Source organism: Cervus canadensis, chromosome 5, assembly GCF_019320065.1.
Source record: "Cervus canadensis isolate Bull #8, Minnesota chromosome 5, ASM1932006v1, whole genome shotgun sequence".
Lineage (NCBI taxonomy): Eukaryota > Metazoa > Chordata > Mammalia > Artiodactyla > Cervidae > Cervus > Cervus canadensis.
In genome coordinates, this window is record NC_057390.1 from 63791372 (window position 1) to 63806566 (window position 15195).

The window sequence follows — 15195 nt, forward strand, 5'->3', positions numbered from 1 at the left end:
AGTGGGGCTTGGATGGTAAATGACAGAAGATGAAGGTCTGCCCACTTATAATGGTGGAGGAGGGAAATTGAACCCACATCTGGGTCCATAGAGTCTGCTTTTTCCACAATACTGGGCTGTGGATGTCTGAGGAAATGGAAAATCACTGGGTTATAGGGAACTGATTATCAAAGGCATGGATGCAGCAAGTCCCTGGATTCTCTGCTTCCTCAATCTGACTCCTGTGTTTTGATCTTTCTACTATTCTTCAATGCTCTCTACTTTAAGGAGCAAGTACTCAGAGTTTGTACAATCTGTTAGTTCAGAGTGCTTTCACTTGTTTTCCATTTTAATCTCCCATCAGTGGGATACAGGGAATAGGCAGAGAGAAAAGCTTGTAATTTATTTTGGTACCAAACATTGTGCCTTTTTCTCGTTTAATATTACCCCATTTAAAAATCACAACAGCCCTGTGTAGGAAATATTCCCATTTTACAGATGAAGAAACTGAGGCTCAGATACCCTGCACAAGAGCACACAGCTCTAATGGGGAGATCAAGTTTGGAACCCAAGTACATGACTCTAGAGCTCAGCTTTCTCCCACCTCAATTTCCTTAGAAAGGTTAAAAATAAGAAGTCATCATTTAGTGAATTCTTAGCTGTTAGGCACAGTGAAAATCATTTTACATAGTCATCTCATCAAATGCTCACCCCCACCATTTAATGTAGATATTATTACTCCTTCCATAGAAGCAGATACCCTAGGCACAGAGAGATTAGCTAACTGGTCCAAGATTGCACAGCAGTGGGCAGTGATCCAGGATAGACTCAGTTCTGTCTCTAAGGTCCATAACAAGATGACCACAGCACTTAATGAATGATGTGGGTAGGCCGGGAAGCAGCTCCATTTCGGAGAAGAGGACCCTGAGGACCAAGAATGTGAAATGACTTGACACAGTTTACAGAGTTTAGAGCAAAGACAAGACCAGAGTCCAGACAGGTGCTCTGGTGTGAGTGCACCATTGGTGGGCAGGAGACTCTTTGCCATTTACTATTAGGTAGAGAGCACCTCTGAAAATCTCAGTTTCTGCTTGATGGATGAAATTTCATTATTTTGAAAGGCTGGCAGCTTGCCACAACTGAAAGAAACATCTTTACTTTCACACTTGCTCAGGACTCTACCTCAGAGGACAGAATTCCTTCTTGTTTTTGCAGAATTCAGTTGATAAAATTATAGAACAAAATTTAGAAGGTTGGAAGATTAGGGCCCTTTAAGCCAGTAAAACTGTAAAGGAAGAAACTATTTCTTTGCCTTTTCTTATTGTGGCTTTCTCCGGGAGTTTCCATTGACCACAACTGGTGAATGCAGCGCCAGCCCTCAAGTGAAAAATATGAAGCAAAGGTCCAGCGAGGCTCCTGGGTCTTTGTTTGCCTTTTCAAAAGTGCTGCAGGCAGTGAAATGGGAACCTGCATGAAAGCTGGGTTCGGATAACACTGAAGTGGGTCTGCAGCTTTGAATCCTAACGCTTGACCTGGTTACCATGATGCCAGCTCCTCCTCCCACTGCCCCCACTTCTCGTGCAATCAAGGGCGGTGCCTAGAATCAAGCACACTTGGTCTCTGAGAAGAACCCAGTCACTGGTACCAAACTATATCCATCCAGGAGCATTTCTCTAGGATAAATATTTAAGCCTGGATAGGGCTTCCTACTAATTCGAGGGGTGAGTCAGTGCCTAGAGCATTCTGAATGTTTGATCAACTATAAACAAGTATTGAGCAAACATGACTATATTTGAAAGGATTTCTTGCAAGTTATAGCACTAACATCCTTGTTATCAAGGAAGCTGTAAGAACTAGTGAAACTGAGTACTGAATCTATTCCATGGTGTATATATATTTATTTTATTTATGGTAACCACATCAGGTGCTAATTTCTCCCTTCCCCTTATGGGAATGCAAAAGCCCCTTGTCCAGTCCAACTGGAGCTTTGACAAAAGGTAAAGCCCATCTTCCTGGCTTCCCACCCATCTACTTTTCCAAGATCCCACAAGGGACTGCTAAGGGTTTTTCTCCAATCAAAAGCTAAATCCCTGGGGTTTCCCTGGGGTTCCAGTGTTTAAGACATCACCTTCCAATGCAGGGGGCATAGGTTCAATCCTTGGTCAGGGAGCTAAGATCCCACATGCCTTGTGGCCAAAAAACCAAAACATAAAAAACAGAAGCAATACTGAAACAAATTCAATAAAGACTTTAAAAATGGTCTGCATTTAAAAAAAAAAAAACAAAACAAAAAAACAGTATCTGCATCACATTCCTGTAGTCCTGCAAAATACCTGACTTAACTGAACCAGCTCTTCTTCCAGGGCTAGCAGAAGGGGAGATTCATTTCAGCAGCAGCCCTTCTCTTAAGTCAGCCGTGTTTGTGAAGGAAGAAACGGCCTTCTCCACCTTTGCCCCATCTAAATCCTGTCTGGAGTTCTGTCTCAACTTCAAGGCTCTGCTCCCGTCCTCTCTTTTCTGTGGAGCCTGCCCTGATCTCTCCTGCACCTTGAACTCTCCCTGCCTTGAGCTCCACTGACGCTAATTGTTGGCATCATTTGCTTGGCACTTGCCTTTCCTCCTGGTCAGTTGCTGAATTGTGTAGTCGCAGAGCCTGCCCCCTTTGTCATATTCCCTCTGTGGCATCAAGTGCGGGGCTGAGCATAGGAATTCATTGCAAAGAGGCTCCGAGGACTGCAGAGCGTTCGTGACCTACGAGACACCACACGTGGGCAGTTTCGTGACTCTACTCGTTGTAAAATCCTCTTAGTCTTTCCCTACCATTTTCCAAGACTGTATCTATAAAAGATGGCATGTTGTGCTGCATTCACATTAGCAGGCCTGGAAGCATAAATAGAATTAATTATAGTTTTTGTGGTGGGTGGAAAAGCTTTTTAAAAAATCATTTGCCTCAGCAGTCATTAATTAGACTTTACAGACATTCAGGTCAGGCATTTCAGCTAAGCTATTATTTCTATTTAACTCAGTAAAGAATCCAAATGTAATAAAAATTCCCATTACTTAAATAGGCTGAAGAAATTGCAGGGAGGTATGTTCAGTTAATCCTCAGGTCAACCCCACACTCTCCAGCTCCTTCTCCTATATCTAAGAATCTGTTAAGACTTATTGTAAAAGCAATAGCAGAATTTAGACAAAATCCAATGAAACACTGTAGGGTTCAGCTCCCCAGGAGGGCCACTGACTTTGCTGGTATTCATGAGATCAACAAGCTCATCTTACTAAATAAACCTTGTCTTGGAGTTCACAGTTATCTGAGCTTTCCTTCTGAAAACAAGAGAGGAAAGTGGTTTCATAGAAAAAAGATGAATTTCCTCAGTTTCAAAACCTTGTTTGTCCCGTGCTTCTTCACACCAGACTCTCCTTGAGTGTGAAACTAAGAGAAGAGTAGTATATATTTAGATAAGCTGGATGCCCCTCTCCAGACAAAAACTCTTGCATGTTTTGAGGATATTTAATAAGCTTTATTGTCTAAAAGTCAGTAATCTCTTAAAAATGTCTTTCTTGCACTTTGGAATATTTACTTGTATTATGCATGACTATACATAGGATCCTGGAGGGCTAGGGTCCACAGGGTCACCAAGAGTCAGACACAACTTAGCAACTAAACACAACAGTGACTATACATAAAATCATGTATGAATCCAGAAAGATCTCTGTGTGTTAGTAAATTTTTATTTTAAATTCAGATTCTGTAGAACTGATAGGAATCTAGGATAATGTCCATAGTTAACAATAAATATATCTATTGATTTTTAAGTGTGGAATGGAATTTACTTAGGAAAGGTGACTACCTTTTTTTTTTTTTCAAAATTTTATTAGAGATCAAATAGTTTCAAAATTCGTGGGGGCAAGATTGACAGTTCTGAAGACAAGGATGAGCCAAATATGTGTCCCAAGCTCCCTGACATTCTCTAAAAGCAATATCCTCCAGGCTTATCCAACATGAATACTGCCATCAGCTATATTATTGTACCTGGGAGTCTGAATCCCACCTCCCAAACATTTACATTTTTGCCAAGTAAAGGGACCAAGGCCTTTTATAAAGCAGGCCCATCTAGACCTTACACATGGGGACATAATACACCTACAACATTATACTGTCTTAAAATATAAGTCATTTAAAAGGATGAAGGTGAGAAGCAGGCCTGCTGGAAGGGCAGTCTCCATAGACGGTGGTACTTAATAAGAAGAGGGAGATGTTACAAGATGCTGAAACTAGCCTTGTATTCAAAAGACTATAAAAGATTTAAAATTTAATTTAAAAAACCAGAAGAGATTAATGTAATAAAAGATTATATTTATGGGAAAAAAGAAAGGCTGCTATATAATATGCTAAAATGCCAATTAATGAAGCCATGCAGAAAGTGTACCATTTGTTTGTGCAACAAATATTTATTTAGTGCCTACTATGTGCTGGATAAAAACAATTCTCCTTGCCTTCGTAGAGGTTATAGTCTAAGAGAGAAGATAGACAATGACCAACCAATCAAAAAGATAAATATATCATTATAAACCACAGTAAGTCCTCTGGAAGGTGGTAATTTATACTAAAATGTGAATGAATACAGAAATATTTCATTGGTAAAATCACCAAGACTTAGGTCACAAAATCCATACTGAATCTGGAGGGTGACAAGGAGAGTGAATTTAAGGGAAATTGCTAAGTTTTGGCTTAGAGAACTAGACAGATGCAATTGGGTGATAGACAGTTAACCACCCACGGGCCAGCCTGCTTCAAGCTCCAGGCATCTTCGAAGCAGAATATGCCTTTCATGATAAGTAAGACACTAAGAAACATGCTATCTAGATATGTAGGAGGTAAAGGCCCTTATACCACAAATGGATAAAGGAAACTGGTCTTATATGAACACACACAAAACCCTTCCAACAGGAAATGGCCAAGTAAATAAAGAATGATAGTTTATTAGGGAAGGAGGCAGAGCAATGAGGGGGAAAAAATTAGGTATGCTTACGGTAAGGGAGGGATTCATAACAACTCTATGCAAATATTCACAATCTTTAAGGATTCTTGAGAAAGCTCTGCATAAACTCTGAACTTGATGAGAAAAGGCTTCAGAATAAGTAAATAAATAAATAAAGTCCTGAACTAATCCACTATGGGTTTCACTTTAAATATATTAAATAGCTTTTATTACTTGGCAGAGTTATTTTACATCTGTTGCCTCTTTTACTCCCCTAACAATCTAAGGAGGTGTTCAAGAGTATCACTACCAGTAACAACATGTGCATTTCTAGAGCTCTTTACAGATTTCCAACATGCTTACCCATATATCTTCTTTTTGAAATCTGCCCAAAAGGTAGCAGGATAACATTATTAGCCATCTTTCAGGCATTTTCAGCAAATAGGATTTAGCAAGAGGCCAGTGGTGAGTGATGAGACAGAAGCAGTTATGAGTGACTGTCTTTGCCCAAGAGTAGTAGCAGTCATAGCAGTTGTAACTGAAGTAAGAGTAACAGCTACCATTGTTTGAGAACTGAGTATGTGTTAGACGTCCTGCTAAGTGCTTTACTACTAAGGCTGTTCTGAGCCTATTTCTTGGTACCTTATTTTCATGAAAGGCACTTGTTGGCTGATGGCCCAAGGTCATTAAATAACTATCTATTGACTAATCACATCTGTCTAGTTCTGTCTATAGAACAAAAACCTTGTCAGTATTCCTTAATCTCACTCTCTTCGCCAACATTTACCACCTAAGTTCTACTGATTTTACAAATGAAACTTCTCTGAGTTCTTGTCTGTTACTCATTTTACCATCAGACAGCTCTTTGAGGTCAGTGTTTTTCTTATTCTCATTTTACATAAAAAGAAACTGAGATGCAGAAGTTCAATAACTTATCCAAATCCTCTTGGCCAGTAAGTAGTGGGGCTTGGATCTGAACAGAAATCTATTTAAAGTCCAGATCTATTTTTTTCTGTCTCTAGAGCCCAGGTTCCTAAGAATAAATCACCATAGTTGAGGATTTACAGGTCCTGTGCTATGGACTCTGCCTATAGTATCTCATTTAATCTTCCCAACTCAACAACCTCATGCAGTAGGTGCTGTTCTTATCCCACCATTACAGATGAGGAAACAGACTCAAGAAAGGTTATGGAACTTGCCCAAGGTCACAGTGCTTATGACTGAGTTGAACCAAGCAATTTGATTCCAGATTCTAAGTTATTAGTATGTTAAACTGTTTCCCAAAATTGGGGTTCAGACAAGTTTAAGGATTTGCCAGGGACCATAGTCAGACAAGTAGAGGACCAGGGTCAAGACCAGAAACCAACTCCTCGCATTGGTTAGGCTTGAGGCATGTGGTAGTCTTAGCCCAGTCTCCATTAGAGGTCAATTATTCTGTCACCTCTGACATCACCCCGACCCTGTGTGAGTTCTTTCCACTCTGTCTAGTCAGTTCCCATCATCTGGTTCCCAGTGCGTGTCTGTACCTCCTCCAGAGGTACCAGTGCCCTGATCGGGGAGGAGTCCTCTGCCTCCCCACACCTATCCAGTCTCCAGTCCCTAGGCTGCTCTGCTGTCTGTTGAAGTTCAGACAGACTGATTACTCTACAGTCTGGGCTACTAATAACCAAAGGACCCCAAATCCACCCCATGCCATTCTGACTTCCTACCTTTTGAAACCAGATATTTCAAACTAATAGAAGCGACAGTCCCAGACAAATCCTGCCCATCCCCCTCACTGATAAATTTTACTCTATTGGCTGCACCATATCCCTTCCAGATGTTTTATGTTAAGATTGGGAAAGCTGTGTTTTTACTGGATTGAATCACTGCACTTGGCTGACATTTTTTGGCCCTTAATACACTCCTTAGATTTATCAGCTAATTGCAGACACTTTGAGAGAATCATACGGCATGTGTTTATTATGACAAAACCTGCAAGTGTGTCTTTGTGGTTAAAGTTTCACGGGTGTTTCCTTTACTGACCCCTGGTTAAGTATTAAAGTTGGTTCAAAAATGTTGCTTCTAAGTCAGGAACGTAACATGGGTGAAAATTTCATTTTTGTGTTATGATGGAGTTTGAGGAATGGAGACAGGATAGATCCAATAGCTCAATTTTCATTCTTGGACTGTTGAAATCTTTAGTTGCAGATGATAAAATGACTTATAAAGGGAGATGGAGGAATTTTATTTAATATGTAAGAAACAGCTTTGTGTTGTTCTAATGTCACTGTTTAATAAATTTCTCCAGTGGGTCAATTCTGTCTCTTCCAATGTGGCCTGTTTGGAGATTTATGCCTGAAGACATGATGAAGGGGGTGGTTGCCTCTCTGAGTCATGGCCACCAGTAGCTAGGATGGCCCTTCAGGCAAGAAGAGCCCAGTGGCAGCAAACTAGGGGGGAGAGGGGAGAGGACAATCATCACAGTTCAGGTAGTGCGGGTGCTCTCTGGGGAGGATCAGGATGCAGATCCTGGCAAGCCCCAATCCTAGGATGTTGCTGCATCTAAAGGACTGTATTGACCATTGGAAAGAGGAGGAAGGAAAAGCCAGAAGGGAAACACGGATGCCCAGGATATTTTCTTGGGGGTCCCTCATTCCAAGTCAAAATGTCAATGAAGGGCTCAGGGGTGATACCAGGTCCTCAGAGCCAGGTATGTGACGACCACTGACTAACAGAGATGGAGGTGGAGAATTGGATGCATGTTATCCCATTCCTGTGAAACAGGGGGAACTGAGGCTGCACCTGTGCTTGAGGTGCGTGGTAACTGGGTAAGCCAAAGCGAGAGGAAATAAGGCAAGCGCTGACAAAAAAGGAACAAATTGCTTTGACTCTGGAATCACATAGAAGCTGAAAACAGATACTAAAATGCCTTTAAATTGTGAAAGAGGCAGAAAGAATGTTCAGGAAAAATAGCTGGAAGTCTGAATCTTAGAATTGTCAAGAAAAAGAAATACAGTTGGCCCTCTGTAGCCTGGGTTTCACATCTGCAGATTCAACCAGCTGGGGATCAGAAATATTTGAAAAAAAAATCCAGAAAGTTCCAAAGGATAAAACTTGAGTTTGCAGCATGCTGGGAACTATTTACATAGCATTTTCATTGTATTATAAAATATAAGCAATCTAGAGATGATTTAAAGCAGCAGCCCCCAACCTTTTTGGCACCAGGGACTGATTTCGTGAGAGACAATTTTTCCATGAACCAGGGGTAGGGGCAGGGGAATGGTTCAGTGGTAATGCGAGTGATGGGGAGTGGCAGATGAAGCTTCACTGGCTTGCCTGCCCTCGCCTCTTGCTGTGCAGCCCAATTCCTAACAGGCCACGGATGCATACCATTTCCATAGCCTGGAGGTTGGGGACCCCTGACTTAAAGTATATGGAAGAATGTGCGCAGATACTCCACCATTTTATGTAAGGGGCTTGTGCATCCTCTGACTTCGGTATCCATGGAGATCCTGGACCAGTCCTCCTGCAGATACTGAGGGAGGACTGTGCTGCTTCTTGTGACTCTCAGGTATAGAAAATTACCTCAAATACATGGTTGCAAGGGAGCCTCTTTCAGTGAATACATCTGAATGTTTTGTCGTCTGTATATCAGAGAACAATTTTCTGAAGCATGTTGTTCATTTCCTTTCACAATGCTTCTCTATGAGGATGCCCAGATTTCTCTCTGGAATGGGTAAATATTATCTCTTCTGAGAAACTGGTTTGTTTTCATTCTTCAGACTGAGAATCTCATAAATATTGTCTGTCCTCATTTGCTACTAGAAAGCTTAGAATTAAATTTAGGAGCCACTCCTAGCAAGGAAATAAGCTCTTCCCAATGTATTTTGTCTATGCTATTCTCACTCCTTACTTCATCTTCCCCTGATTTTCCCTTTAATCTATTTTCTCCCTTTTTGTAATTTATTATATATTTTGTTTGACTGTATCCTTGTGGCATATGTATCACTTAAGCTGGAACAAAGAAGCATATTTGCTAAATACATCCATTCAAGTTAATGGGTGTTTCCCAATGCTAAAAATGCTTTTTTTCTTTAACAGACTTTACATTTTATTTCACTATTAATTCTTTTAACAAATGCCCCTTTCATAAATAGAGCAATGATCTTCCTCAGCCCTCTGACCCATTTCAATTTCCAAATTAAGTAAGGCCCGCCCAAATAAAGATACTGCAGTATATCACTCAGTATCCTATACTTGTTTTAAATGCTTGGCCAAAATTTTAGAATCCTTATGCAGTAAGCAGTGGGATTTATAAATGGCAGAGAAAAGCTTAAAAAGTCAGATACCCTGATTTCGCCAGAAGCCTTTATTATTAACTTCCTGTGCAGTCTTGGGGTTCTCCAGACTCCACTGAACCCTGCAAGACTCACTTGGGGGGAAAACTACATTTCCATTTAAGTAAGGTCCTCTTAAAGTGTGAGGCACAACAAGCAGCCTTCAAAGACATCCTTTGCCTGCAACATGTTTCCACTTTTTAAGGAGAAGGTGACTCTGAGTAATCTGAGCATGCCTCTCTTCTAGAGAATTGGCCATTTCCATCCTATCTCTCTGGGCTTATCTATTTATCACTCATTTTTCTACTTTTTAAGCTTCTTTTGTTCCAGCTAAAGAAGTCTATGCATTTCTAGTTTCTCACCTTTGCAAATGCCACTCCCTGCCAGGACCTTAACCTTCCCCTAACTTACTCCTCCCCACTTGACTGAGTCCCACCCTCAGCACCCACTTCTTCCAGGAAGCCCTTCTCAATTACAGCCCTCAGTGATCTCCCCCATGAACTCGGTAGCTTGTACCATCTGCCCTTTTCCCTGGCACCTATCACATAGAATGGTCCCTTGTTATTTATCTTTTCAAGTGTAGCTCCCATTTCATCTACTGGATGTTAAACCTATCTATAACTAGGAGTGGCCTTTCATAGATTCAATACATATCTGCCAGAACAAATGAATAAATAATTCCTATGGCTTTTGTGGGGCTCCCAGGGTGCTGTTAGTGGTAAAGAACACACCTGCCAATGCAGGAGACCTAAGAGATGCGGCTTCAATCCCTGGGTCAGGAAGATCCCCTGGAGGAGGGCAAGGCAGCCCAATCCAGTATTCTTACCTGGAGAATCCCATGGACAGAGGAGCCTGGCAGGCTGCAGTCCACAGGGTCACAGAGTCAGATGGGACTGAAGCGACTTAGCACGCATGCACATAGCTATTGTGACACCCAGAACATCTAGCACAGTACTGCTCATAAAATGCTTGATATTAATGATACTAATGAAAATGTAACACTCTACTTACCTACCCACTACAACATAGTGTCCTTGAGCCTTCTGATCTTGGTAGCTAAAATCAAACCCACTTTTCTAACAAAATAAGCTATGCTTTGACTTTGACTTTTTGATTTCCTCTCCTCCTAGATTTTGAAGAAATCCTGCATCGAAATTCTAGCAGCTGAACCATCCACCATATGCGCAGGAGGTAAATTGAAACTAAGTGTTAATTGCTGTCACATGAATGATGAGATTTCAGTTCAGGTCACATGTACTTCATCAGTAGCAAAGAAGGGTACGAAAGGGGAGGGGGAAAAGAGGAGTCAAAATTGCTAAATTTGCTTCTGGGGCAAAAAGGTAATAAACAAACAACATGTCAGTTGTTTGATAGTTTGAAAAAACCTATCCAAATTCTCTCCTTTCATGGAAACTAATTATAGGAATATTACAGAAAGACTGGATTCCCACACACCGCTACCAATACCCCTCTCTGGATACAAGTGGGATCTAACCCTTCATCTTTTTTTTTTTTTAACCCTTCATCTTCATGGCAGCCCTACATCACATCACAGTGATCATAGGCCACCTCTGAAATGTTGACATATTTAATTATTAAACTGGTGCTGAACCTTTTTCCATAACTAATATTTTGATCTTAATTAATTGCCCTATCTGCCAGCCCTTACAGAATGTCAGTAGGCAACTCCAGTTGTCCCTGTCAAGAGCCATTATAATTTTGTCATTAATGCAGCAAACCTCTACTTAACAAAGAATCAACCTTCTATGGGTCACAGTATTTTGTCTGACTGATCAAAATTGGGGTCTTGTTGTTGTTTTGTATTATAACGGACTGTCTAAAACTTCAACCGTGCTGGCTCTCTTTGTATAATTCCTGGCAGTTTCCCCATCATTCTCCTTTTATTTATTTAAAAAGTACTGTTAAGCACCTACTGAATGCCAGGCACTGTGGTAGGTGCTCAAGATTCGAGAAGGGTAAACTCTCCGTTATTTCCTAGTGCTCTAGGACCTGGAGTCTTCCACTGTTGAGACCTCACTGCTGACATCATCTTTCTAGTCTCCTAAAATACCAAGTGCCAATTATTAATTTATCATAGAAAATATATCATGCAACCCTGTAAGTAGTGAGGAAGAACTTTCCAGCTTTTGCAAAAACTGTACAGTTTTATTCTTTATGGCATATTTTATTGATATAAGTGAGGTAATTCCTTGAGGATTTCATTTCAGTTTCTTGGCTATATTTTAGAATAGCTGAAACACTTTCAAGGAGTTAGATGTACTGAACAGTATGAACCAACAACAAAACACTAACGACATATGTAAAAATATAAAGTTGTTAGTGGTGCTTGGGGACTGACTATTCAGAAATGTGTGTAAATTTCCTGAAGAAAAGCAATCAACAAAGAGTATCTGTTGACCTTTAAATACACTGCTACCTGGCAACACAGATGGCAGGAACATATGTAGCTGGCACAAAGACAGGTCCAGGAAAACCTTCTTAAGAAAAAGAATTGAAATATCTTACCTTTGCAAATTTACAAAAGCATATGACTACATCAAACCCAGTGCCAGGAGCCTTGACCAGGGTTCATTAGCTCCAAGGTAAATCTGCCTCCACAATTTTTATAATTCCTTTATTTTAAAACAATTAGAAAACAGGGGAGTTCCTTAATTGTGCAATTATCTCATTCATGAAAAAACAACCCAGACTTGCAGTTTAGCAATCCTACTGGATGTTTTGCAACTGTGCATTGAATCAGAACATTTAAAGACAATGAATACAACTTCTGTTAATTCACTAGCATAATCAGTTCCCTTCCTGTAAGGTTCTTGGGGACAGAGAAGAAATCTTATTTCTTTCCACTTCCCACTGCCTCACAGAGTACATGGTACTTAATAGGTGGTCAATAAATGTTGACCGAATGTCTTGATTCATATATTCCTTCAATAAACTATGCACCAATTTTTGCTCATTTGACCCTGATTAACAACTACTTTCACCTAATCTCAAGAAGTTATCAGACCTTTGAACTGCCAATTTAAAATGAAGCAAAATTAGAAATAGCCAAAGACAGAACAAGACCCCTCAAACCCACAATCTCAACAGGTTGGACAATGGAAAAATATCTTATTAAATAATTCTTGAATCAAAGATTAATAAACCAAAATCTGCTTTACTTACCATCAAGGTGTTCAAGACAATAAAAAGCCCACATATATAAATATAATGAATATGTCACAGAAATATCAGGATCCACAAGATCTGATCCTAACAAATTCAGTTTTTAGTATGTTTCTTATTAAATAGAAAAGAAAAATGATTAAGTAAAAGATATTTTTTAAGCTAAGGAAAATACAAGAAAAAAGATTAAAATGTATTAATGAATTTAAACAAATTAAAACAAGTTAACTGATAAATTATCCCAGGAACTGTGTCTTTGACCATGAAGAGCTAATAAAATAGACAAATCTCTGGTAAATCTAGTCCAAAGAATCTTCCTGTGGATATTTTTTAAATCTCTGACTGAAATGCAATATTGCGTATTTTATAGACAAACAATAGCTTTCCCATATCAGAGCAAACTATCCAATTCTATTTATTTTATTTTTTTTAAATTGAAGTATAGTTGATTTACAATATTGTGTTAATTTATGCTGTACAGAAAAATGATTCAGTTATATATGTATGTATGTGTGTATATATGTATATACACACATTCTTTTTTACACTCTTATCCATTATGGTTTATCACAGGATGGTAGTTCCCTGTGCTATACAGTAGGACCTTGTTATTTATCCATCCTATATATACGAGTTTGTATCTGCTAACCCCCAACTCCTCATCCACCCCCCCCCATTTCCTTTATTCCTTAGAAAAAAATTAACACAAGACAGAACAATGGGACTTGGTCATAGGTTTTGAAAAGGCAAGCTCCCACCTCTCTTGACTTAGAATCATTAGGGTTAAAACATGTTGATTAGAGAATAACTATATTAAGAAGAAAATAAAACTTTCACAAGATATCCCTACTCCAAAAGTTCTTCCAAGGATTCTCTTAAAGGTCTATCTCTGATCATTCTTGGAGTAAGCATCGCTTTCTTGAAATATTGGGGACCACTTCCCCGTGGTTATGAACTCCTGTCAAGTAGACCCAGGCATACCCCCTCTGAAATTTTCATTAGGTTACTGTGAGGATCCGGAGATTTATGTGAAAGTGCTTTAAAAACCATGAACTGTTATAACAAAACAAGGTGATATTATTATCATAAGTATCATCTTAATAAGGATTGAAGGTCAATGTGAGAATGTTGATAAAATCATACCTAGATGAGAAAAACATGCCTGTATGTTTTTCTGGGCTTCTCTGGTGGCTTGGTGGTAAAGAATCCACCTGCCGATGCAGGAGACGTGGATTTGATCCACTGGTCGGGAAGATCCCCTGGAGAAGGAAATGGCAACCCACTCCAGTATTCTTGCCTGGGACATCCCATGGACAGAGGACCCTGGTCGGCTACAGTTCATAGGGTGGCAGAAGAGTCAGATGTGACTTAGTAACTAAACAACAACAGTGTTTCTCTACTGAAAGAAAATTGGAGAAATATATAGAGTTCAGAGTATCTGCAAAATGATTCACTAACTCACTATATACTGAAGGAGAAAGTAAACAAGGAAACATTGAGGCTAAACCCTAGACAGATCTGTGAAGAAGACAGAATTTGCTTTCATCCAAAACCTTTCCTCTCAACCCCCTCCCCTCCCTCTCTGAATTACTTCCCTTCCTTGGCCACCAGAGCACCTCCTCCTATGAAGCCCCACCCAGGCCTGTCCACTCAAGACACTCTATGCTGATGACTGCATTCCCCCAAGACAGTGATCTCTGCTGGCTTTTACCAACAGCTCAGCAACAGGCATAATTCTGACAGCAAACTGAGCTCTGAGTGAGGCAGTGAGATATTGCACTGGACGACAAAACTGAGATCCAACACAGACCTTTCCATGTTGGGCTGCAAATAACAAGGTGAAATTTAATGGGACAAATATAAAATGTTTAACTTGTAAACAGTTTCATATACAAGCAAGTTTTGAGACTTAGTAACAGTTCATACAAAGAAAAAGAAAAAAGCCAGAAGACGCATAGCTATCTTGAGAGCCAACAAGAATGCCTTTGACAAAAAAGAAGCTGATGCCATCTTAGGGTGTATCAGTAGCCATCCAGTGTCCAGGGTAAGAGAGCTAATTCCATGCTGTACTATTCCAAGTTCAGACCATGGCTCCAAGTCCCATATTTTAAGGATGGCATTGACAAATGTTCTTAACAGAAGAGGAGATGGAGCTAGAAACCATTTAATAATTCATTCAGGATGTGAGGGCAGCCTGGCTGTGATATCTGTCACTCCATTGATAGATAGGATTGATTGGGTTGATCTGGCTGGCTAGGCAGGTGTCCCCTCCCTCCCTCCCATGTGTGTGCCTCCTGAAGCTGTATGCTTAGTAGAAGAGGATAACCTTTCGCAGTAGTGTTTCATGCATAGTTCATGAATGCTATAGTGCTTCATGGACTGTAGTCCATTCTTCAGTCAAGGATATACAAGTAGCTGTGTTCCCTTGCTACAACCTCCAAACAAGCTCTCAAGGTCCATTTACAGGAACAGGCAGGATAGTCAAGCTTCTAAGATTCCAGTCACTGATTCTTTCCTTCCTTCCCTTCTTCCTTCCTTCTTCCCTTTTTTCTTTCCTTCTTTCTCCCTCCCCCTCCTTTATTTTTCTCTTTTCCATCAATTCTTAGTGTCTACTATATACCAAACAATGTGAAAAGATTTGAGTACCAAAATGCATGCCTGGTCCCAACCCCCATGAAATTCTCAGTCTTCTCTAGGAGATAGTCATATGTTCAGATAAAATACAAAACCAT

General features: G+C 40.1%; 1 protein-coding gene across 1 annotated transcript in view; it reads left to right on the forward strand.

Annotated features, from left to right (window-relative positions):
- The window catches only part of ANTXR1 (ANTXR cell adhesion molecule 1), a 252763-nt gene that overhangs the window by 64580 nt on the left and 172988 nt on the right, over window positions 1-15195 (forward strand). The window contains exon 9 of the mRNA XM_043468945.1: window positions 10411-10471. Coding sequence (XP_043324880.1) covers window positions 10411-10471 — 61 coding nt within the window. The remainder of the gene's footprint in view (window positions 1-10410; window positions 10472-15195) is intronic.